The following is a 17,502-nucleotide window of genomic DNA, read 5'->3' as shown; positions in this document are numbered from 1 at the left end:
GAAGTGTTGTTGATTGAGGGATCGATCTTGGCCAGAACACCAGGGATAACTCACCTGCTCTTCTTCGAAATAGTGCCATGGGATCTTATACCTCCACCAGAGCACAAGTTGACTATCAGCTGGTATTTTTGTCTACAATCAGACAGGTAGAGAAATCAAGACTCCATCTTGCACCTTATGATCCCGATATCACAAAAATGTATCCTTACATTTGGGTTAAGGACTCCCAAATTATGTGAAACATCCCTATCACACTGAACAGCTGACTAGGGTTGTATGTATTCTGTTTCTTACCTTTCCTTTAGCTTATCAGAGAGCTCCTCCAGAATTTGTACAGCTTGTCTGTGATAATCGAGTTGTGCCTCCACCAGGGCCGACATTTGGCTCACCTGTTCGATCTGCAAGAGAATCATTCATTTTTGGTTTAGGCTATTTTAAACTATGTACAAATTGATAACAAATGAAAATCATAGATGACTTCCCCCCTCCCCCCATGAGATAAATGGCTCTCATTCCCAAGGGTAACCACCTGTCCAATATCTGTTTATAGAGACAAGATAAGACTGATTCATGCCTAAACCCTTTTACATTTATAAATTCTGCAGAGCTTTCTCTTCAGAATTCGCTCAGGATCAAGAAAAGTCACGAGGGGCAATTTCACCCCAACACCAATTTTGTGCATTTGTGAACCTGTATATGTTTGACACAGTGGGCCATCTGCCTCTCCTATCCTTATGCTGGGCCTTCCCTACTGTCCTATTCCAACTGAATATATGAAAGATAAAAAGGTATGGAACATCTTTATGTTAGTCCCAATGCACTCTATGGCACTCAAGTACAGTATTCAGGGAGTTAAGAATTGCAGTTCTTTGCATGAGAGGTTAAACAGAGCTTCTGTCTGCTAATTAAAGAGGACATTATTTAAAGGAGTGATCCTATTGTCCTGACCAACATTCGTCGTTCCACCAATACCACCAAATAACAGTTGTCATCCCATGGATCTTGCTGCTATACCATGGCTGCTATGTTTGCCAACACAACAGACACTGCAGTCCAACAGTGGTTCACTGTGTCAAGTGCTTTGGGACATTTCAATGACATGATATGGCTCTATACCAATCCAACTTATTTCTTCTCTACTCAACACTTACAGAATGTGGGTTCACACAAGAAAGGACACTGATGTTATAAAGATGGGACAGGAACATTAAGGAAGGGAGGGAGGAAACAGAAGACAGGAGGAACAGGATTTCAGGTGTATGTATAGGTATTTTTCAGTATCCAGCAGCACAAACAGGGCAAATCCTGTTTTGGGTCCGACTCATTTTCAGAACTCTGATTTCTAAATCATCCCTTGGCTGAGCCGAGATGAAGCAATCTGCAGGATTAGAACATTCCAAGTCAGAGGGACGAATCAAACATTCATTCTGCCCTGATTTTAAAGCTGGATAATTAGTCAACAATGTTGTGAAAACTGCTGTTGAGCATAGCTGAAAGAATATTTTATGTTGTTACAGAAATAAAGTTAGATGCATTATAAATCTAACCAACGCTACAACGGAAGTTTGGTAAATTTTCTCAGGGCACTCAATAAAGCTTCAGATAGTTCCTGTAATGTCCTATGCACACATATTTTATATTGTTTGGATTAGATGATTGGATGAGACAACACTTACTCCATTTCCTTAACACTTCATATAAACCAGAAGTACAATCCTTGGAGGTGTAATGGTACATTTACGAGCTCTATGATCACAAGTAAAACAGCAAAAGCACTTTTATTCCACAACATCTGTCATCACTTTCCCCATTTCTTGCCTTTCCATTTGAAGGCACTGACCTTTGTTGAGATCATTATGTTAGCAAAAAAGGAGTGTGTTGGTAGGTTATTTGACTAGGGACATTCATAGCGGAGTCTAATTTGCTTCTTCGATGAAATGTATGCATGTGCAACTTCTAGCAGTGGCACCGGGTAGTGATTGAAGATCCGAAATCCTAATGCTGACATTTTTCCATTTAGCCCATCAAGCCAAATACCATTTCCTTACAGCCGAGATCAGCAAACTCGGAGAACCGAAACCGAAGTGGGATGGCGCAGTACTGCACAAAGTGGCGCCTTTACCAAGCCACCGGGCAACTCCAACATATAATCCTGTCACTGATAGTCAAGGCCATATTATTTAAAGGAAGACTTGTAGGAAATGCAGCAGCCAATTTGCACACAGCAAGCTCTCACAAACAGCAATGTGATAATGACTAGATAATTTATTTTTGTTATGTTGATTGAGGGATAAATTTTGGCCAAGACACACAGGATAACTCCCCTGCTCTTCTTCGAAAAAGTGCCATGGGATCTTTCACGTCCACCTGAGAGAACAGATGGAGCCTCGGTTTAACGTCTCATCTGAAAGACGGCACTTCTGACAGTGCAGCACTCGCTCAGTGCCAGCCTAAATTTTTGTGCTCAAGTGGAACTTGAATCCATAACCACCTATCCACTGAGCCACAGCTGACACTATTTATTCCAAACATGAACATAACATATAGAAAAGAAAAAGCAGAACAGAGTAGCTGGACTTATGACATTATTCTTACATCAGTTTCTAAAAGGTTGTACATGCTAGTTTCTGCCACATCTTTGGACTCATCAAATTTCTCCATGGCCTGTTTGATCTCCTCCTCAGGGATTTTACCCTGTCGCTTCTTCTTGTAGTCATAGTCCAGGCGCCGACCCTCTAGCTTCTTCAAGTGATGCTGCAATGTCAAAAATAATATGTAATAAGCAATAATTTCTAAAATATTCTTGTGCAGTTTTTTGTTCCCCTTTCCCCTGAAGGCCCTTACTCTTATTCTACATAGTTCGACTGGTGCAGACAGTCCTCAAAGATGTTGCCCACATAATCTATCTTATGTGAACCCTGATATTGAGTTATAGGCAAGCTATTGAAACTCTAGGGAGCCAGCCCAACCCTACTGTTATTTTTTTCTCTCTCTCATAGGGGCACCGAGGCCAATTGTAGCACCCCAACTGACAATGGCTACCTCAGCACAGACCAATATTGAAGCTGTAGTTTTCTAGTTTAGACAGCCTGGTAACCCCCACATAATGCATGAACTCATTACGCTATATAGGAAGCCGAATCAATTTATTACTTTTCCCGTGCAGTGAAATGCTTTTTGATAAATCATATTTGTCCAGTCCCTTTAGCTGTTCAATGCTACCTCTTTAGTGTCATAATTCAGTGGGGATTGGGGTGTTGCAACGTTGAAGTCACTGCTGTTCCATAGTCAGCTGATGCGACAGACTAGTTTACTATCATTTGCGGTGTCTAACACAGGGACAAGTTAGTGACTGCCGAGGTTGGGACTCCAAATCAATCTCTTTGGGAGATGGTGTGATTGTACTTCAAGGATCCCCTCAGGATGGGAAAACCAGAACACGGCAGTCAAGATTACTTTAGTTGCTTTCAAAGGCCACAAGTTCTATTTTCCCCTTCTGTTTCCTCTGCAATCATATGGAACATGCTTCCCTTTTCTTTAGGTCTCCCTCGGCATGTAACCCAGGATGATAGTTAGACAACCTACCCCATGACTTTTGACAGAGCGGTTCTTCTGCCTGTTTCAAAGAGGTGCAAGCAAAAGTGGCTGTGGCCTTTAGAGTTTCCCTCCCAGACAGGTGGGGAACAAAAAGCATCTATCCTCCACTCAAATGTTTTCTCCAATAACACAGGTAGGATCAGATTTGTGAAGAATGAGTCATGAACCATGAACCCACCCTCCACTCACTATTCTATCAAAAGGTACAGCACACCAATGCCCTAAATTGGCTTTATATTATCACTAAACACTTAGCTTGACTGATTTAGTTTGACACTATGACTTGGGATCCGTTCCCCCACCCCCCAACTCATTTTTGGGCGCAGAGAAATAGGAGCAGGATATTCAGCTTCGCAACCCTGTTTCACCATTCAATTAAATCGTGGCTGATCTGTACCTCAACTCCATTTACTAGCCTTTGCTCCAAATCTCGATACCCTTATCCAAAATTTATTGATCTCAGGTGTGAAAATTTCAACTGACCACTGAAGAATTACTGTCAATTCCTCCTGCCTTGGCGATTCTCTACTAACCCCAGGATATCTCCAGCCCCGGGATCATGAACATACAGGAGGTGGGGTTTCCCAGCCTATGGCAAGGTGTCATGCTCGCTTCCCAAGTAGAATATTTTTTTCTTCAATGGGGCCGGCGCATGGCAGTACTCGGAAATCACTTCCATGGGCTTCCCATCAGTATTTGTAGGACCACCTCTGCCAATTCCAAATCACTGGGATCTAATAGGGGGCCTTGTGTTCAACATCAGACGACTGCAAATGGCAGGAAACGCAGCAGAGGCCATGCTTTTCTCATTTGCATCTCTTTATCCTGTGCAATTTCCTGGCAAACCTGCTGCTTTATCCTGGTCTACAGTTACGGTTTATTAACCTGCCTTATGTACATTTAAAACACATTTTAAATACAAAGTACAAAAAGCAACAAATATTCTATGGATTTCAATCGTGGGCAGCATTGGCTTTTTTGATAGAAACACAGGCAGCTCTTAAGAACTTGGGATAATCACTTAGCTCTTATAGTGGGTTCATTGAACTTCGATTTAATGACTATGTGACAGAGTCTATTGTTTACTTGACTAACATCAAACGCTGTCGCAGTTTAGATCACAGCTGTTGGTTTAAATTGATGATCCCACTAATGTAAATAGGGAGTTTTGCCTATGACAAAGAACTGACTTGTTTAATTATACAAATGAACTATTTGAATTAGACCAGCAAATTGATGAAATGTGAATAAACAGGAAAACAATCAAACTCGATAGTGAATTGCATCAAAGTTCACTTCAGGTTTGAAGGATTGATCAATACCAACACGGGCAAAAATCAGAGTTCCCAGTGATTTGTTAACTAATGGCGTCACTCCGCAAGTGCACAAATCAATTTGGGTAATTTTGCACAATTACAAATACTTATCACTTTAAAAGAGACAACCGATTGGGGAACAATTTGAGGTATAATTATATTTTTTCCCTCTCTAGCCCTGCTGAGCTTTGTTCTTCGAGATCCAAACTGCAAAAGATCTTTTTTGCACAGCTGATATTTGCATTTTAGGTCTGAAACCACCAGCAGGAACCATCTTACCACAACACTATTTATGGCTATGAATGTAGACAGAGTTTCAATTCAGATAAAAGATAGAAATGTATAGTTCCCCCTTTGTATTTATTGTTTTATTCACTTTTCAAGCATGGAGCCCACACAGCTAAATGTACGCCAAATGTAAATGTGTAGGAACTTGCTAAAAACATGGCTTGGCTTCCAAGCCACTGATCTTAGAGGAGAGCCTTGGCAGTTTTAAATTCAGCTTTCGTCCGGCGACACAAAATCTGTGCTAGTTAAATATAGTTGTGTCTTATGTTAATTAAAACATTGCATTAGACATTGTTTGATTCAATGAAGAAAATAAACTATCTGGGAGCTACCGCGAAGTGTTGGTTTCAGCACCTATGAATGATAAGACAGCAAAAGAGTGCTTCCAAAAGCTGAAGAGATGTGTGAATTACTTCCCTGCAAGAGCTTTGTGTTCAAGTGGAGACATGGAATTTTCAATATCAAGAGCCACATTGCAAATTGGACAGACACGCACAAACAAGGTCAGAAGACGTGCTTAGTAAGGGTAATTAATCCATTTAGAACATTGTAATTGTTTGTGTTATATGTATATTGTACTTTTAGCATTTGTTGGCAGTCATGCTTCTCATTGTTGTGTGTTTGTAAATAGTTATTAGAGACCTTAATCCATAAAGCACTGATCTGTGAGAGATCAACCATGTTCAAGACAATTCGGAAATGTGGTTAGCCTCCATGATGTACATCGCTTCAAGGACAGCATCGAAAAGATGTGGATTCCGCATCATAGGGACAACAGGCATGAATAGGATCCTTTAATGGGACCAAGTTGAGAGATCATAATGTGACAGTGAAGCTTCAAGAATACTCACAAACCATTGAAGCCCAAATGACAAAAGAATCATTCCAAAATATATTTAAGCAGTCTTTCTTTTGGGGGAGAGAAGGGGATAGTATGGCTGGAGAATCACTAATGCAATGTGTTTACCTATAGATGACCTTTTACCTGAATTTCTTTGAAATCTTTATCACATAGACTTTGTAATGGGTCAATAAAGTTCTGTTTGACTTCAATATCCAGGGAGTCTTTCACCTCAGCCATTCGCTTCATCGATTCGCCAACATCAATGAGAGCCCCTCCTTAAATCACAAAATTTAAATGCAAGAATCAACTGAAGTACCTAAAACTGAAAAGATCGCTACTTCAGTGAATGACAAAACCATTTTCACCCCTGCAAATGTTTGCCCTCCTCTCCTGATGGGGATGACACATGTTGGGACAGTACTTGCCCTCAAATATATCTGTGTATCCTTCACACATGGCCTTGAACAATGAGTTCAACTGTGAGAGGCATCACAGTTAAGCTCAATGCTGTCCTTATTTGACCTCCACACAAGCACATTTTCCATCAGGGTCACTGACTAACGAGGAACAAGAGCCCAGGCTACATTTCCCTGTCCTTTGTGGAGGGGTGCTGTCAATTTAGCACTCGTACCACTACCAGCTGAAGCTAAAGCTAACTAACTCATCACAACTCCGGAATCTGGCTCGAGACATTTCTGTGTCTCAGTTTCACAATGAGTGGTGCTATCAGTAATTGAGCCACCAGAACAGGCTACAAAACCGCAGTTATTGACAATCAAGCTCTGCCATTTCAGCATTGTAAATGTACAAGGACAAAACAAAGTGTACAGAGGTGCCAGTGAGAAAAACTATGTATTTCTCAGAGCTCACAGTAGACCACAACTTCGTTCACAAAAATAAACCCAAAAATCCATTTATGAAAAAAAGCTTACTGTTAACTTCCTCAACAAAAGTTACTCTGAGGCATCATTCCTTTTGGAAGTTCCCATACAAAATCTTTGTTCCTTTTTCCTGCTGACTACCCCATAATAGGAAGAGTAAGTTTCACTTCAATAGGAGAGTGAAATGATTAGCTTTTTTTTTTTAAAAAAAGGATTGGATAATCACTTTTAATGCATTTTTCTCCTTGCCCTTTTATTCAGTTTCCCCATGCACCGAGCCAAGCGGGCAACCAGCAAATTGCTGCTCGGCTTCATTCGACACCATTCTGAAGCTGGTGTCTAGGAGTCAGAGTGAGTAACTCAGATTACTTCCTTTTGGTGAAGCATCCAGCCTTCACAGCATATCCAAACAAGGTGCTTCAGAGCCGGTGCACAACATGAAGCGGAAATCGCTGGAATGAACTTTTTGTGAACAATTCTGAGGCACAAGCTTGGATTTTAATAAGTTGCACTGCCACGCCAGTTTTTTCCCCTCCGTTCCCCTTCTTTAAAAAGATCCATGTCCCTTTGGACGAAGACAAAGGAGCAAACTGTTATCAAGCATGATAACTGTGAGCAGCCTCAACTGACTCGCCTTCCCATTATCCCTCCGCTTCTATGGGAGAGCCCCTCATATCCACCCAACACTTTCCCCCAGCTGAGACCAAGAACTGATTGTGATATACAATGCAAACCTCTACCAATCCACTCTGCATTGCAATGTACCAATACATTATACAATGAGGACATCTGCCCAGATATCTTTAAAAAGAAAATTAATAAAATGATACAACAATAAAAAATCCAATGTTAACAGTGTGGATCCCAAAAATCTACCAAGTCTGGTGACTATTGATGAAATAAACACTAATCAAAGTACTTACCAAAATTTGATTCTTCACCTAGATCCTTCCCAAATTTTATCATGGATTCTCCAAGAAGCCCTTCTGGTTGAGGGTAGCCTGGGTTTTTCACCTGTCCGCGAATTTTCGACACTGTGTTCAGCATTGTTAGTTTCGCTCTGGATGCTGTGAAAAGATGCAATGGGTTAATTTTGGCAATCAAAAGGACTTAAATGATTCCAACGGCCAGACAATTTTCATCCAGCGGAAAGTCTGACAATTTACAAGTCTTTACAAACATAAGTGCTCACGTAATCAACAACGACTTGTATTTAAACAGCACCTTTAACGTAGTAAAATGTCCCAAGGAGCTTCACAGGAGTATTACAAGACAAAAAAATTTGACACCGAGCTACACAAGGAGAAATAAGGGCAGGTGACCAAAAGTTTGGTCAAAGAGGTAGGTTTTAAGGAGCATCTTGAAGGAGAGAGAGGTAGAGAGGTGCAGAAGTTTAGGGAGGGAATTCCAGAGCTTAGGGTCTAGGCAACTGAAGGCATGGCCACCAAATGTTTGAGCAATTATTAATTGGGGAGGCTCGAAGGCATAATTAGAGGGGTGCAGATATCTCAGCTGGCGGGGGGGGGGGCTGGAGGAGATTAAAGAGATAGGGAGGGGCGAGGCCATGGAAGGATTTTAAAACAAGGATGAGAATTTTGAAATCGAGGCGTTGCTTAACTGGGAGCCAATGTAGGTTAGCAAGCACAGGGGTGATGGGTGAATGGGACTTGGTGCGAGTCAGGACATAGGCTGCTGAGTTTTGGATGTCCTCATGTTTACATAGTATAGAATATGGAAGGCCAGCCAGGAGTGCGTTGGAATAGTTAAGTCTAGATATAACAAAGGCACGGATGAGGGTTTCAGCAGCAGAAGAGCTGAGGCGGGGTGGAAACAAGCGATGTTAGGAGGTAGAAATGGGTGGTCTTAGAGTCATGTCGCGGATGTGTGGTCGGAAGCTCATTTCAGGGGTCAAATATGACACTAAGGTTGCGAACACTGTGGTTCAGCCTCAGACAGATGTTAGGGAAAGGAATGAAGTCAATGGTTAGGGAACGGAGTTTGTGGCGGGGACCGAAGACAATGGCTTCTGTCTTCCCAAAATTTCTGCTCATCCAGGACTGGATGTCGGACAGGCAGTCACACAATTTAGAGACCGTGCAGGAGTTGAGGAAAGTGGTGGTGAGGTAGAGCTGGGTGTCGTCAGCGTACATGTGGAAACTAATACTGTGTACCTTTCAGATTATGTTGCCAAGGGCAGCATGTAGATGAAAAATAGGAGGGACCAAGATCCTTGGGGGACACCAGAGGCAATGATGCAGGAGTGAGAAGAGAAGCCATTGCTGGTGATTATCTGACTACGATTAGATAGATAAGAATGGAACTAGGAGAGTGCAGTCCCATCCAGCTGGGCGACGGTGGAGAAGCATTAGAGGAGGATGGAGTGGTAAACGGTGTCAAATGATGCAGACAAGTCAGGAAGGACGAGGAGGGAGAGTCTACCTTTGTCATGGTTACAAAGGATGTCATTTGTGACTTAGAGCTGTTTTGATACTGTGGCACAATGCAAGAAACATTGAATCGAAATTTAAAATGCCAGCTTAACTTCATACCTTCATGAAACTCAATATTGCCCCATAGATTTTCATGTTAATGTCTGAATTTTCATACTATGCCCACTTGAGTTAAAAAATCTAGCTATACAATCATGCACTCGAACCGTCCTAACATGGGTGCATTTTAAGCTGTTTACCAGGGTGAATTACATGTTTTGACACTGGCAGTAGGTACAATTTGAAGTCATGAATTAAGAGTGTCACACAACGGTAATGAACACTGACGCTGTTTTTATCCTTCTGGTGCTGCTGACTACTTACACACAGGTCTTGCAGAGCCAGCGGCAACCAAAAGCTAAAGGCACCAGATTTTTTAATGACCATCTGCCCACAGATGTTTAGCTGTCTAACTTGAGGTACTAGTAGTTACAAGCCCGTCCCTGGTAACAGTGGGAGCACTCAGATTATCAATTTTAGACCTTTTTACATTGGTGTGAGATGGTTATTTGTGCCACCGGTTCCCAAAGCACAGATCTCACTCATCTTGCAGAAAACATTCTGACAAAGGGTCACAGCCCTGAAACGTTAACACTCTTTCTCCACAGATGCTGCCTGACCTGCTAAGATTTCCAGCATTTTCTGTTTTTACCTTTGTATTACGAATTTGGTTACCATTGCATCTGTTTTAGGCCCATGAAACAGGGACAACATTGTTAAATTTATACCTGTAAGTATATCAAGTCACTGTGGGATCCATTTATGGTCACATATCCTAGAATTTTGTATTGTATAGGTTTTATGGAAGGAGCAAATTTTGAAGCAGAGGACTTTTAGTTCGAGGAGCATTAAATCAAACCAGATTGTGTACTAACTTTAAAGTGTTAGGTGAAAGTGTTGCAAGATAGGCGAGTTGATAGAAGGAGTTCTATTCAGCGTACATGGTAATACACCCCTGCCATGGATGTGAGGGAAGTCGCCAAGACAATATGAAAATTCAGCAGTCAGCCCCAGGCTTTACAAATGCTATCTCAATGTACACAGGAAGCTAGAAATGACTATCAGCATTGACCTACATATGCATCCCTTCAAGAGTTCAGTGTTTATCTTATTTTAAACTAAATTTACCACTTCCTCTGATAGCCTATGGGTAAAGGCACCACCTAGTATAGCACCATCATACAAAGCATAAAGTCCCGGGCTTGATTCCTAGTTTGTGCTGAGTTAGCTGATTTCAGTCAGTGTGTTTCCTGCTCCTAATTGTTATCCAGTAATCCCTGTTGAAGAAGTAGGTCTTTGGCAGCATTAAGCAAGAACAGGATTGGACGTGGCTGTATTGCATTCCATGGTTGAACAGCCTGTCAACATTCAATGTTTGAGCTCACAGGGGAGCCACTTAGATGAAATACTGGGAGGCCATCAGCCCCTGGGGAACCACAAACAAGAGTCAGCATCTTCGAGTGAGATGGGGAGAAAACTACAAGGCACGTCTGACCATAACAGCACAGGATTTCAGCAATCGGAAGTTTTTTCCTATAATGTAAACATGTCATGCAGTAAACGCCTGTAACACGATAACCACAGTCACGAGGTAATATTTTTGTCCTTTGTTTTAAGTGGGCTCAGCAAAAGTACTGATTAAACACTGAAAAGAATCCAGTTTCGCCCAGTATGCACAATTTCTTGAGCCAGGATTTTCATTTGACTGGGGGGGGGGGTGGGCGGGGGGCGAGAGAAAAGAGTAACCACATGGGGAGAATGGCCAAGAGACATGGCGAGGAAAGAAACCAGGAAACCAGTATATTGTTAGCCAAGTATTTGAGAGCCCCTGGAGACCTAATACACTCAAATAAGTTTTTTTTTGTAGAATAAAACTTCATTTATAATTTTGTCAGGTCTGGAAGGCTCTCTAATTTTCAAGAATTTTGTATCCTGTACAATATTGAGCTTCAGAAATGCACTGAAAATTTTGCAATGCTGTGTCAGGAAATTTATTCTAAAAGCTGGAAAGGAAATTCAGCACTGAATCCTCACAGTTCTGCATTTCCTTATCCCTTTGAGAACATAAACCTGTTTCTCATTTGCTGACAGTATACAATAAATGCCATTATAAATCACAATGCAGGGCTTCACGGGACAAGAACAATGCTTTATAATAGTTTTCATGCTAAATAATGCCAATATTTTGTTTCCAATATTGTCAATCTGGTCACTTTTTAAAATGAGGAAACCAGCTACTCCAAAGTTCAATCTTTGACTATGTGACAAAGAACACAGAGTACAGCTCATGGGAGCAATATTTGTACAAAATGCGGGACTATACACAATGCCATGATGGTTTTGTTCACGTTTTATGGCCTTAAATCTACAAGCTGTACAAACGTAAGTTGAGGGCTGTATTTCAATTATTAATTTTCAAAACAATAAAGGTTTTTCCCAATGTCCTTCCTCCTCCTCCTGAAGGTGCCAACTCATACTAGGGTACAGTTCTGTGGGACTCAGCTGTCCTCAAGTATCAAGGAGTCATTTTTTATATGCAGGCCCAGAGAGCAATTGTCGGCAGGCTATTCACGCATGGGACATTACAATGGAGCCGAATGCTGTCCTCATGCACTTTTCAGCAGGAATAACTGAATAACGGGATAGTGATCAGGAATGCTGAATGATTTTCTCCTTCCCAGTAGAGGTGCTGAGGTAATTTGTAGCCATGACCAGAAATCAATTCATACAACACAGACCAAGGAATGATTTTAAATTATCTTGGCCAAGTTAAATTTGTTCCATACTGAGAATGGGGCAGTTTTCCATGTTTGGTATCCACATAGATGAGAATAGCACAACCAGTTGCAGAAGCTCGAGAGTGCTGAACAAAATGTTAAGTTGTTCAAGCGGTAAGCCTCAACTAAAACGAGTAGATATTTCACACAATGGCTGATTCCTCACTATTATTACTAACTAGCTGTCACTTAGTTGAATCCACACACATCTGTGGTTGCAAAAACAGCTCCAAATATCCTGTTCACTTTTCAATTATATTGATTTGTAAAAGGCCCCTGGGCAACGTGTTTCAATTTACACCATTTTCAATTATAAACTTACTCTTACTCAAATTTACTTGACAATTTTCACCAAATTCAATTTGAAAAGTTGATTTAAGTTCCACCAAAATAGACTATACACCTCCTTGATTCACCAATTTTCTCCCCTCTTCTTTCCTGAAGGTCTTGACTCTTGCTGAAGTAGAGTTTGACTCAACATCAAGTTCAACAACTTCAGATGATAATCTCTGCCCCCATTTTTTTGGACTGCAGCTATTGCTGATTATTCTGATATTCCTATTTACACCTCCTCTAGACCCATCTTTTGTTTCTTTACTTGTCCCATTACCATCTCCTTCTTGCACCATCATCCCTTTTGTCATTTAATCTCTGTCTGCCTCCCTTGTGTTTTGCTCCACTCTCCCACCTGTGCACTTGCTTAAAACCTGTTGTATCTCTAACCTTCGAGTTCTAACTAAAAGGTTAACTGTTTCTCGCCACAGATGCTGCCTGGCCTGCTGAGTATTTCCAGCATTTTGTGTTTTTTTTTTTAAATTTGAGATTTCCACAGTAATTTTCTTTTGTACCTCCATATTCTTCATATGCACACCCAAATGGTATGCATCAGCAGGCTGTTCATCTGTTTCAGGCATCACTGCTGCGCGGGATGCTGTTCCCACCCGACGTACATCAATAATTTGCATGTAGAGCTATCGGGATTGGTGTTCAAATTTGCAGATGATACTAAAATAGGAGGCTTTGTAAATTATTCTGATAATCAAATGGAAGCAGTAAGAGGATGTTGCTAAGATGGTGAAATGTGCAAAAATATGGCAGATGGAAGCCAAGGTCAGTAAATGTGGGGTGGTAGATTTTGGTAAATAATTATATTTTGAATGGGGGAGGCTGGGTAATGTGGAAGAGCAGTGATTTGGGTTCAAAAGATATCAAAAAAGCAGCAGTGGTTAAGGTCATGAAGTAAGCTAATGGAATACTGGGTTTATGGCAAGAAATATGGAGTATAAGAGACAATAGACAAGATGTTGTGGAAATCTATATAAAATCTTAGTAATACTACACACAGCAGGAGTACTTCATCAGGTCTCCTCTTAGACTTCTCTGCTCAATCTTACCCAATAGTTGAATCCTCAATTCTGGTAATATCTTTTCTGTATTTACTCTAGTGCTTCAAGATCCTTTTTGTAGTATGCAGACCAAAATTACACACAAGTGTGCTCTAGCCAAGGTTCTATATAAATTGAACATTACCTCCCTGCTTTTGGCTTTACTCCTCCAGAAATGAACCCCAGTACTTTGCTTGTACTCTTTATGGCCTTATCAACATGTTGCTATTTTTTTTTTTAATGGATTTATGCATCTATTTCAAGATCACTTTACTCCTCTATCCCATTTACTTCCTAATTCCAAGGAATAAGTGGCCTCCTTATTCTTCCCACCAAAATAAACCTCCCAATTTGCTCTATTGAATTTAATTTGCATTTATCTGCCCACACTGCAAGCCTGCTCAAGTCTTCCTGTATTTTAATACAGTCCATCACATTATCAGCTATACCCACCCCCATGAAAAAAAACCTGTACATTTCAACACACCTCCAAATTCATGAGTCTAAATCATTCATATGCATGATAAAAATAGTGGTGACAGCACAAATGCCTGTGGGACACCACTTCCCACAAGTCTGAGAAACTTCCCTGAACTGTTTTGTAGCCATAAATCTATGTCCTCTGGTTCTCAACCCTTCCGCCAATGGGAACATTGTCTAGACCATTCATGATTCTGAACACCTCTATCAAATCTCCTCGCAAACTTCTCTGCTCAAAGGAGAACAACCCCAGCTTTTCCAGTCTATCCACGTAACTGAAGTCCCTCATCCTTGGAATTATCCTTGTAAATCTTTTCTGCACCCTTTCTAACATCCTTCCTCAAGTACGGCACCCAGAATTGGACACAATACTCCAGCTGAGGCCGAACTAGTGTTTTATAAAAGGTTCATCATAACTTCCTTGCTTTTGTACTCTATGCCTCTATTTATGAAGCCCAGGATCCCATATGCTTTTTTAACCACTTTCTCAACCTACCCTGCCACCTTTAACGATCTGTGCACATGTACTTTCAGGTCTCTGTTCATGCACCCCCGTTAGAATTGTAACCTTTAGTTTAGATTGACTCTCCTCATTCTTCTGACCAAAATGGATTCCTTTGCACTTTTCTGCGTTAAATTTCATCTGCCACGTGTCCGCCCATTCCACCAGCCTGTCTAGGTCTTCTTGAAGGCTATCACTATTCTCCTCACTGTATTTCCAAGTTTTGTGTCATCTGGAAATTTTGAAATTGTGTCCTGTACACCCAAGTCAAGGTCATTAATATATAGCAAGAAAAGCAGTGGTTCTAGTACCGACCCCTGGGGAACACCACTGTATACCTTCCTCCAGTCCGAAAAACAACCAACCACCACCATTCCCTGTTTTCTATCACTTAGCCAATTTCGTATTCAAGCTACCACTGTCCCTTTATTCCATGGGCTTCAACTTTGCTGGCAAGCCTATTATGTTCCACTGTCATGAGTCTCATTTGTTGCACCTTATTGAAATCCTTCAATAAGTCCTTCTGAAAAAAACTCAATGTGTAGTATGATGCATTTTGAGCTTAAAGAGAGGAAACTTGAGGTACTATGACCATTATAATATCTACAGAAGGATTGAGTCAGCTGATAACAATAGTTGTCTTGCACAGAAGTGTACTCATGAAAGCCGTACTGCGAAGAATCATAACTTAGCCAATTGTTCACATTTTGCCTCAGCACACAGCTTTTGAGTAGGTTTACCTGTATGCCTATTTGTTCACCAAAACCTGCCTTTTACTGCTTGGAGTGGAGTCATCCTAGGTTAGAATTTCTTTGTGCACATGCATGGTGCTCCAAGCGCTTGTAGGTGAAAGTTCTGGGTTCCTGGGTGGCTTATGCCACATTATGCGAGTGGAAAACGATCATTTTTTCGTCAAACTCACTTTTAATTTGTAGATGAGGGATAGTGTCCAGGAAGGTTTTTGACAATACTTTGAAGGAAGGTTCTACCCCAGTTCAAAATAGTTATTCACACAAGATAGGGAGCTTAGTTAGCAAAGAAATTCTGACTTTAGAAATAGTGTTCCTGCTGCACTACAAGAGAAAGGTTCCAGCAGTCAGTAAAGTAATAGATAATTAACATTCCAAGCCTGAATGTCGTCCAGGTCTTGCTGGATGTGGACATGGACTGCTTCATTATCTGAAGAGTTGCAAATGGCACGAACACTGCAGTCATCAACGAACATACCCACTTCTAACCTTAGGATGGAAGGAAGGTTATTGATGAAGCAGCTGAAGATGGTTGGGCCTAGGACACCACCCTGAGGAACTCTTGCAGCAATGTCCTGGGGCTGTGATGAGTGACATCCAACCACCACAACCATCTTCCTTTGTGCTAGGTAGGACTCCAGCCAGTGGTGAGTTTTCCCCCAGATTCCTATTGACTTCAGTTTTACTAGGGTTTCTTGATGCCACACTTGGTCAAATGCTGCCTTGATGTCAAGGGCAGTCACTCTCACCTCACCTCTGTAATTCTGTTCTTTTGTCCATGTTTGGACCAAGGCTGTAATGAGGTCTGGAGCGGAGTGGTCCTGGCAGAATACAAACTGAGCATCGGTGAATAAGTGCTGCATGACAGCACCTTCCATCACTTGGCTGATGATTGAGAGTCGAATCATGGGGTGGTAATTGGCTGGATTTGATTTGTCCTTTTTGTGGACAGGACATACCTTGGCAGTTTTCAACATTGTCAGATAGATGCCAGTGTTGTAGCTGTACTGGAACAGCTTGGCTAGAGGCGATAGTTCTGGAGCACAAGTCTTCAGCATGACAGCCGGGATGTTGTCGGAGCCTATAGCCTTTGCTGTATCCAGTGCACTCAGCCGTTGCTTGATATCACGGAGTGAATCGAATTGGCTGAACACTGGCTTCTGTGTTAGTGGGGACATCAGGAGGCGGCAAATATGGATCATCCACTCGGCACTTCTGGCTGACGATGGTTGCAAACGCTTCAGTCTTGTCTTTTGCACTCACGTGCTGGGCTCTGCCATTATGACAGGGATACTCATGAAGCCTCTTCCTCCTGTTAGTTGTTGAATGGTCCACCACCATTCATGACTGGATGTGGCAGAACTGCAGAGCTTTGATCTGATCTGTTTATTGTGGGATCGCTTAGCCCGGTCTATGGCATGCTGCTTCCACTTTTTAGCATGCATTTAGTCCTGTGTTGCAGCTTCCCCAGGTACGCCTGGTGCTACTCCTGGTATGCTCTTCTTCACTCCTCATTAAAGCAGAGTTGGTCCCCTGGCTTGATGGTGATGATAGAGTGAGGGATTATGCCAGGCCATGAGGTTACAGATTGTGGTGGAATATAATTCTGTTGCTGCTGATGGCCCACAGCGTCTCATGGATGCCTAATTTTGAGCTGCTAGATCTGTTCTGAATCTATCCCATATAGCACGGTGGTAATGCCACACAACACGATGGAGGGTGCCCTCAGGATGAAGATGGGACGACTTCTCCACAATGACTGTGAAGTGGTCACTGCTGCCAATTTTGTCATGGACAGATGCATTTGCAACAGGTAGATTGGCAAGGATGAGGTCAGTAGGTTTTCCCCTCCTGTTGGTTCTCTCACCACCTACTGCAGGTCCAATCTGGCAGCAATGTCCTTCAGGACTCAGCCAGTCGTGGTGCTACCGAGCCATTCTTGGTAATGGACATTGAAGTTCCCCCACCCAGAGTACATTCTGTGCCTTGCTACTCTCAATGCTTCTTCCAAGTGGTGTTCAACATGGAGGAGTACTGATTCATCAACTGAGGGTAGGTGATAAAAAATAGGTTTCCTTGCTCATGTTTGACCCAAAGCCATGAGACTTCATGGGGTCCGGAGTCAATGTTGAGGACTCCCAGGGCCACTCCTCCAGACTATATACCACTGTGCCACCATCCCTGGTGGGTCTAT

The 17,502-nt window shown here is 41.9% G+C and overlaps 1 protein-coding gene across 2 annotated transcripts in view; it reads right to left on the bottom strand.

The window, feature by feature from the left end:
* LOC139228682 (endophilin-A2-like) overlaps nucleotides 1-17,502 on the bottom strand; it is a 121,876-nt gene that overhangs the window by 26,767 nt on the left and 77,607 nt on the right. For both annotated transcript variants that reach the window (XM_070859922.1, XM_070859923.1), the window contains exons 4-7: nucleotides 7,850-7,993; nucleotides 6,187-6,320; nucleotides 2,596-2,754; nucleotides 295-398 (exon numbers count right to left, since the gene is read on the bottom strand). In XM_070859922.1, coding sequence (XP_070716023.1) covers nucleotides 295-398; nucleotides 2,596-2,754; nucleotides 6,187-6,320; nucleotides 7,850-7,993 — 541 coding nt within the window. The remainder of the gene's footprint in view (nucleotides 1-294; nucleotides 399-2,595; nucleotides 2,755-6,186; nucleotides 6,321-7,849; nucleotides 7,994-17,502) is intronic.

Source organism: Pristiophorus japonicus, chromosome 18 (assembly GCF_044704955.1).
Source record: "Pristiophorus japonicus isolate sPriJap1 chromosome 18, sPriJap1.hap1, whole genome shotgun sequence".
Lineage (NCBI taxonomy): Eukaryota > Metazoa > Chordata > Chondrichthyes > Pristiophoridae > Pristiophorus > Pristiophorus japonicus.
The sequence above is the reverse complement of the archived record's forward strand: the minus strand, read 5'-3'. Positions and strand labels throughout refer to the sequence as shown.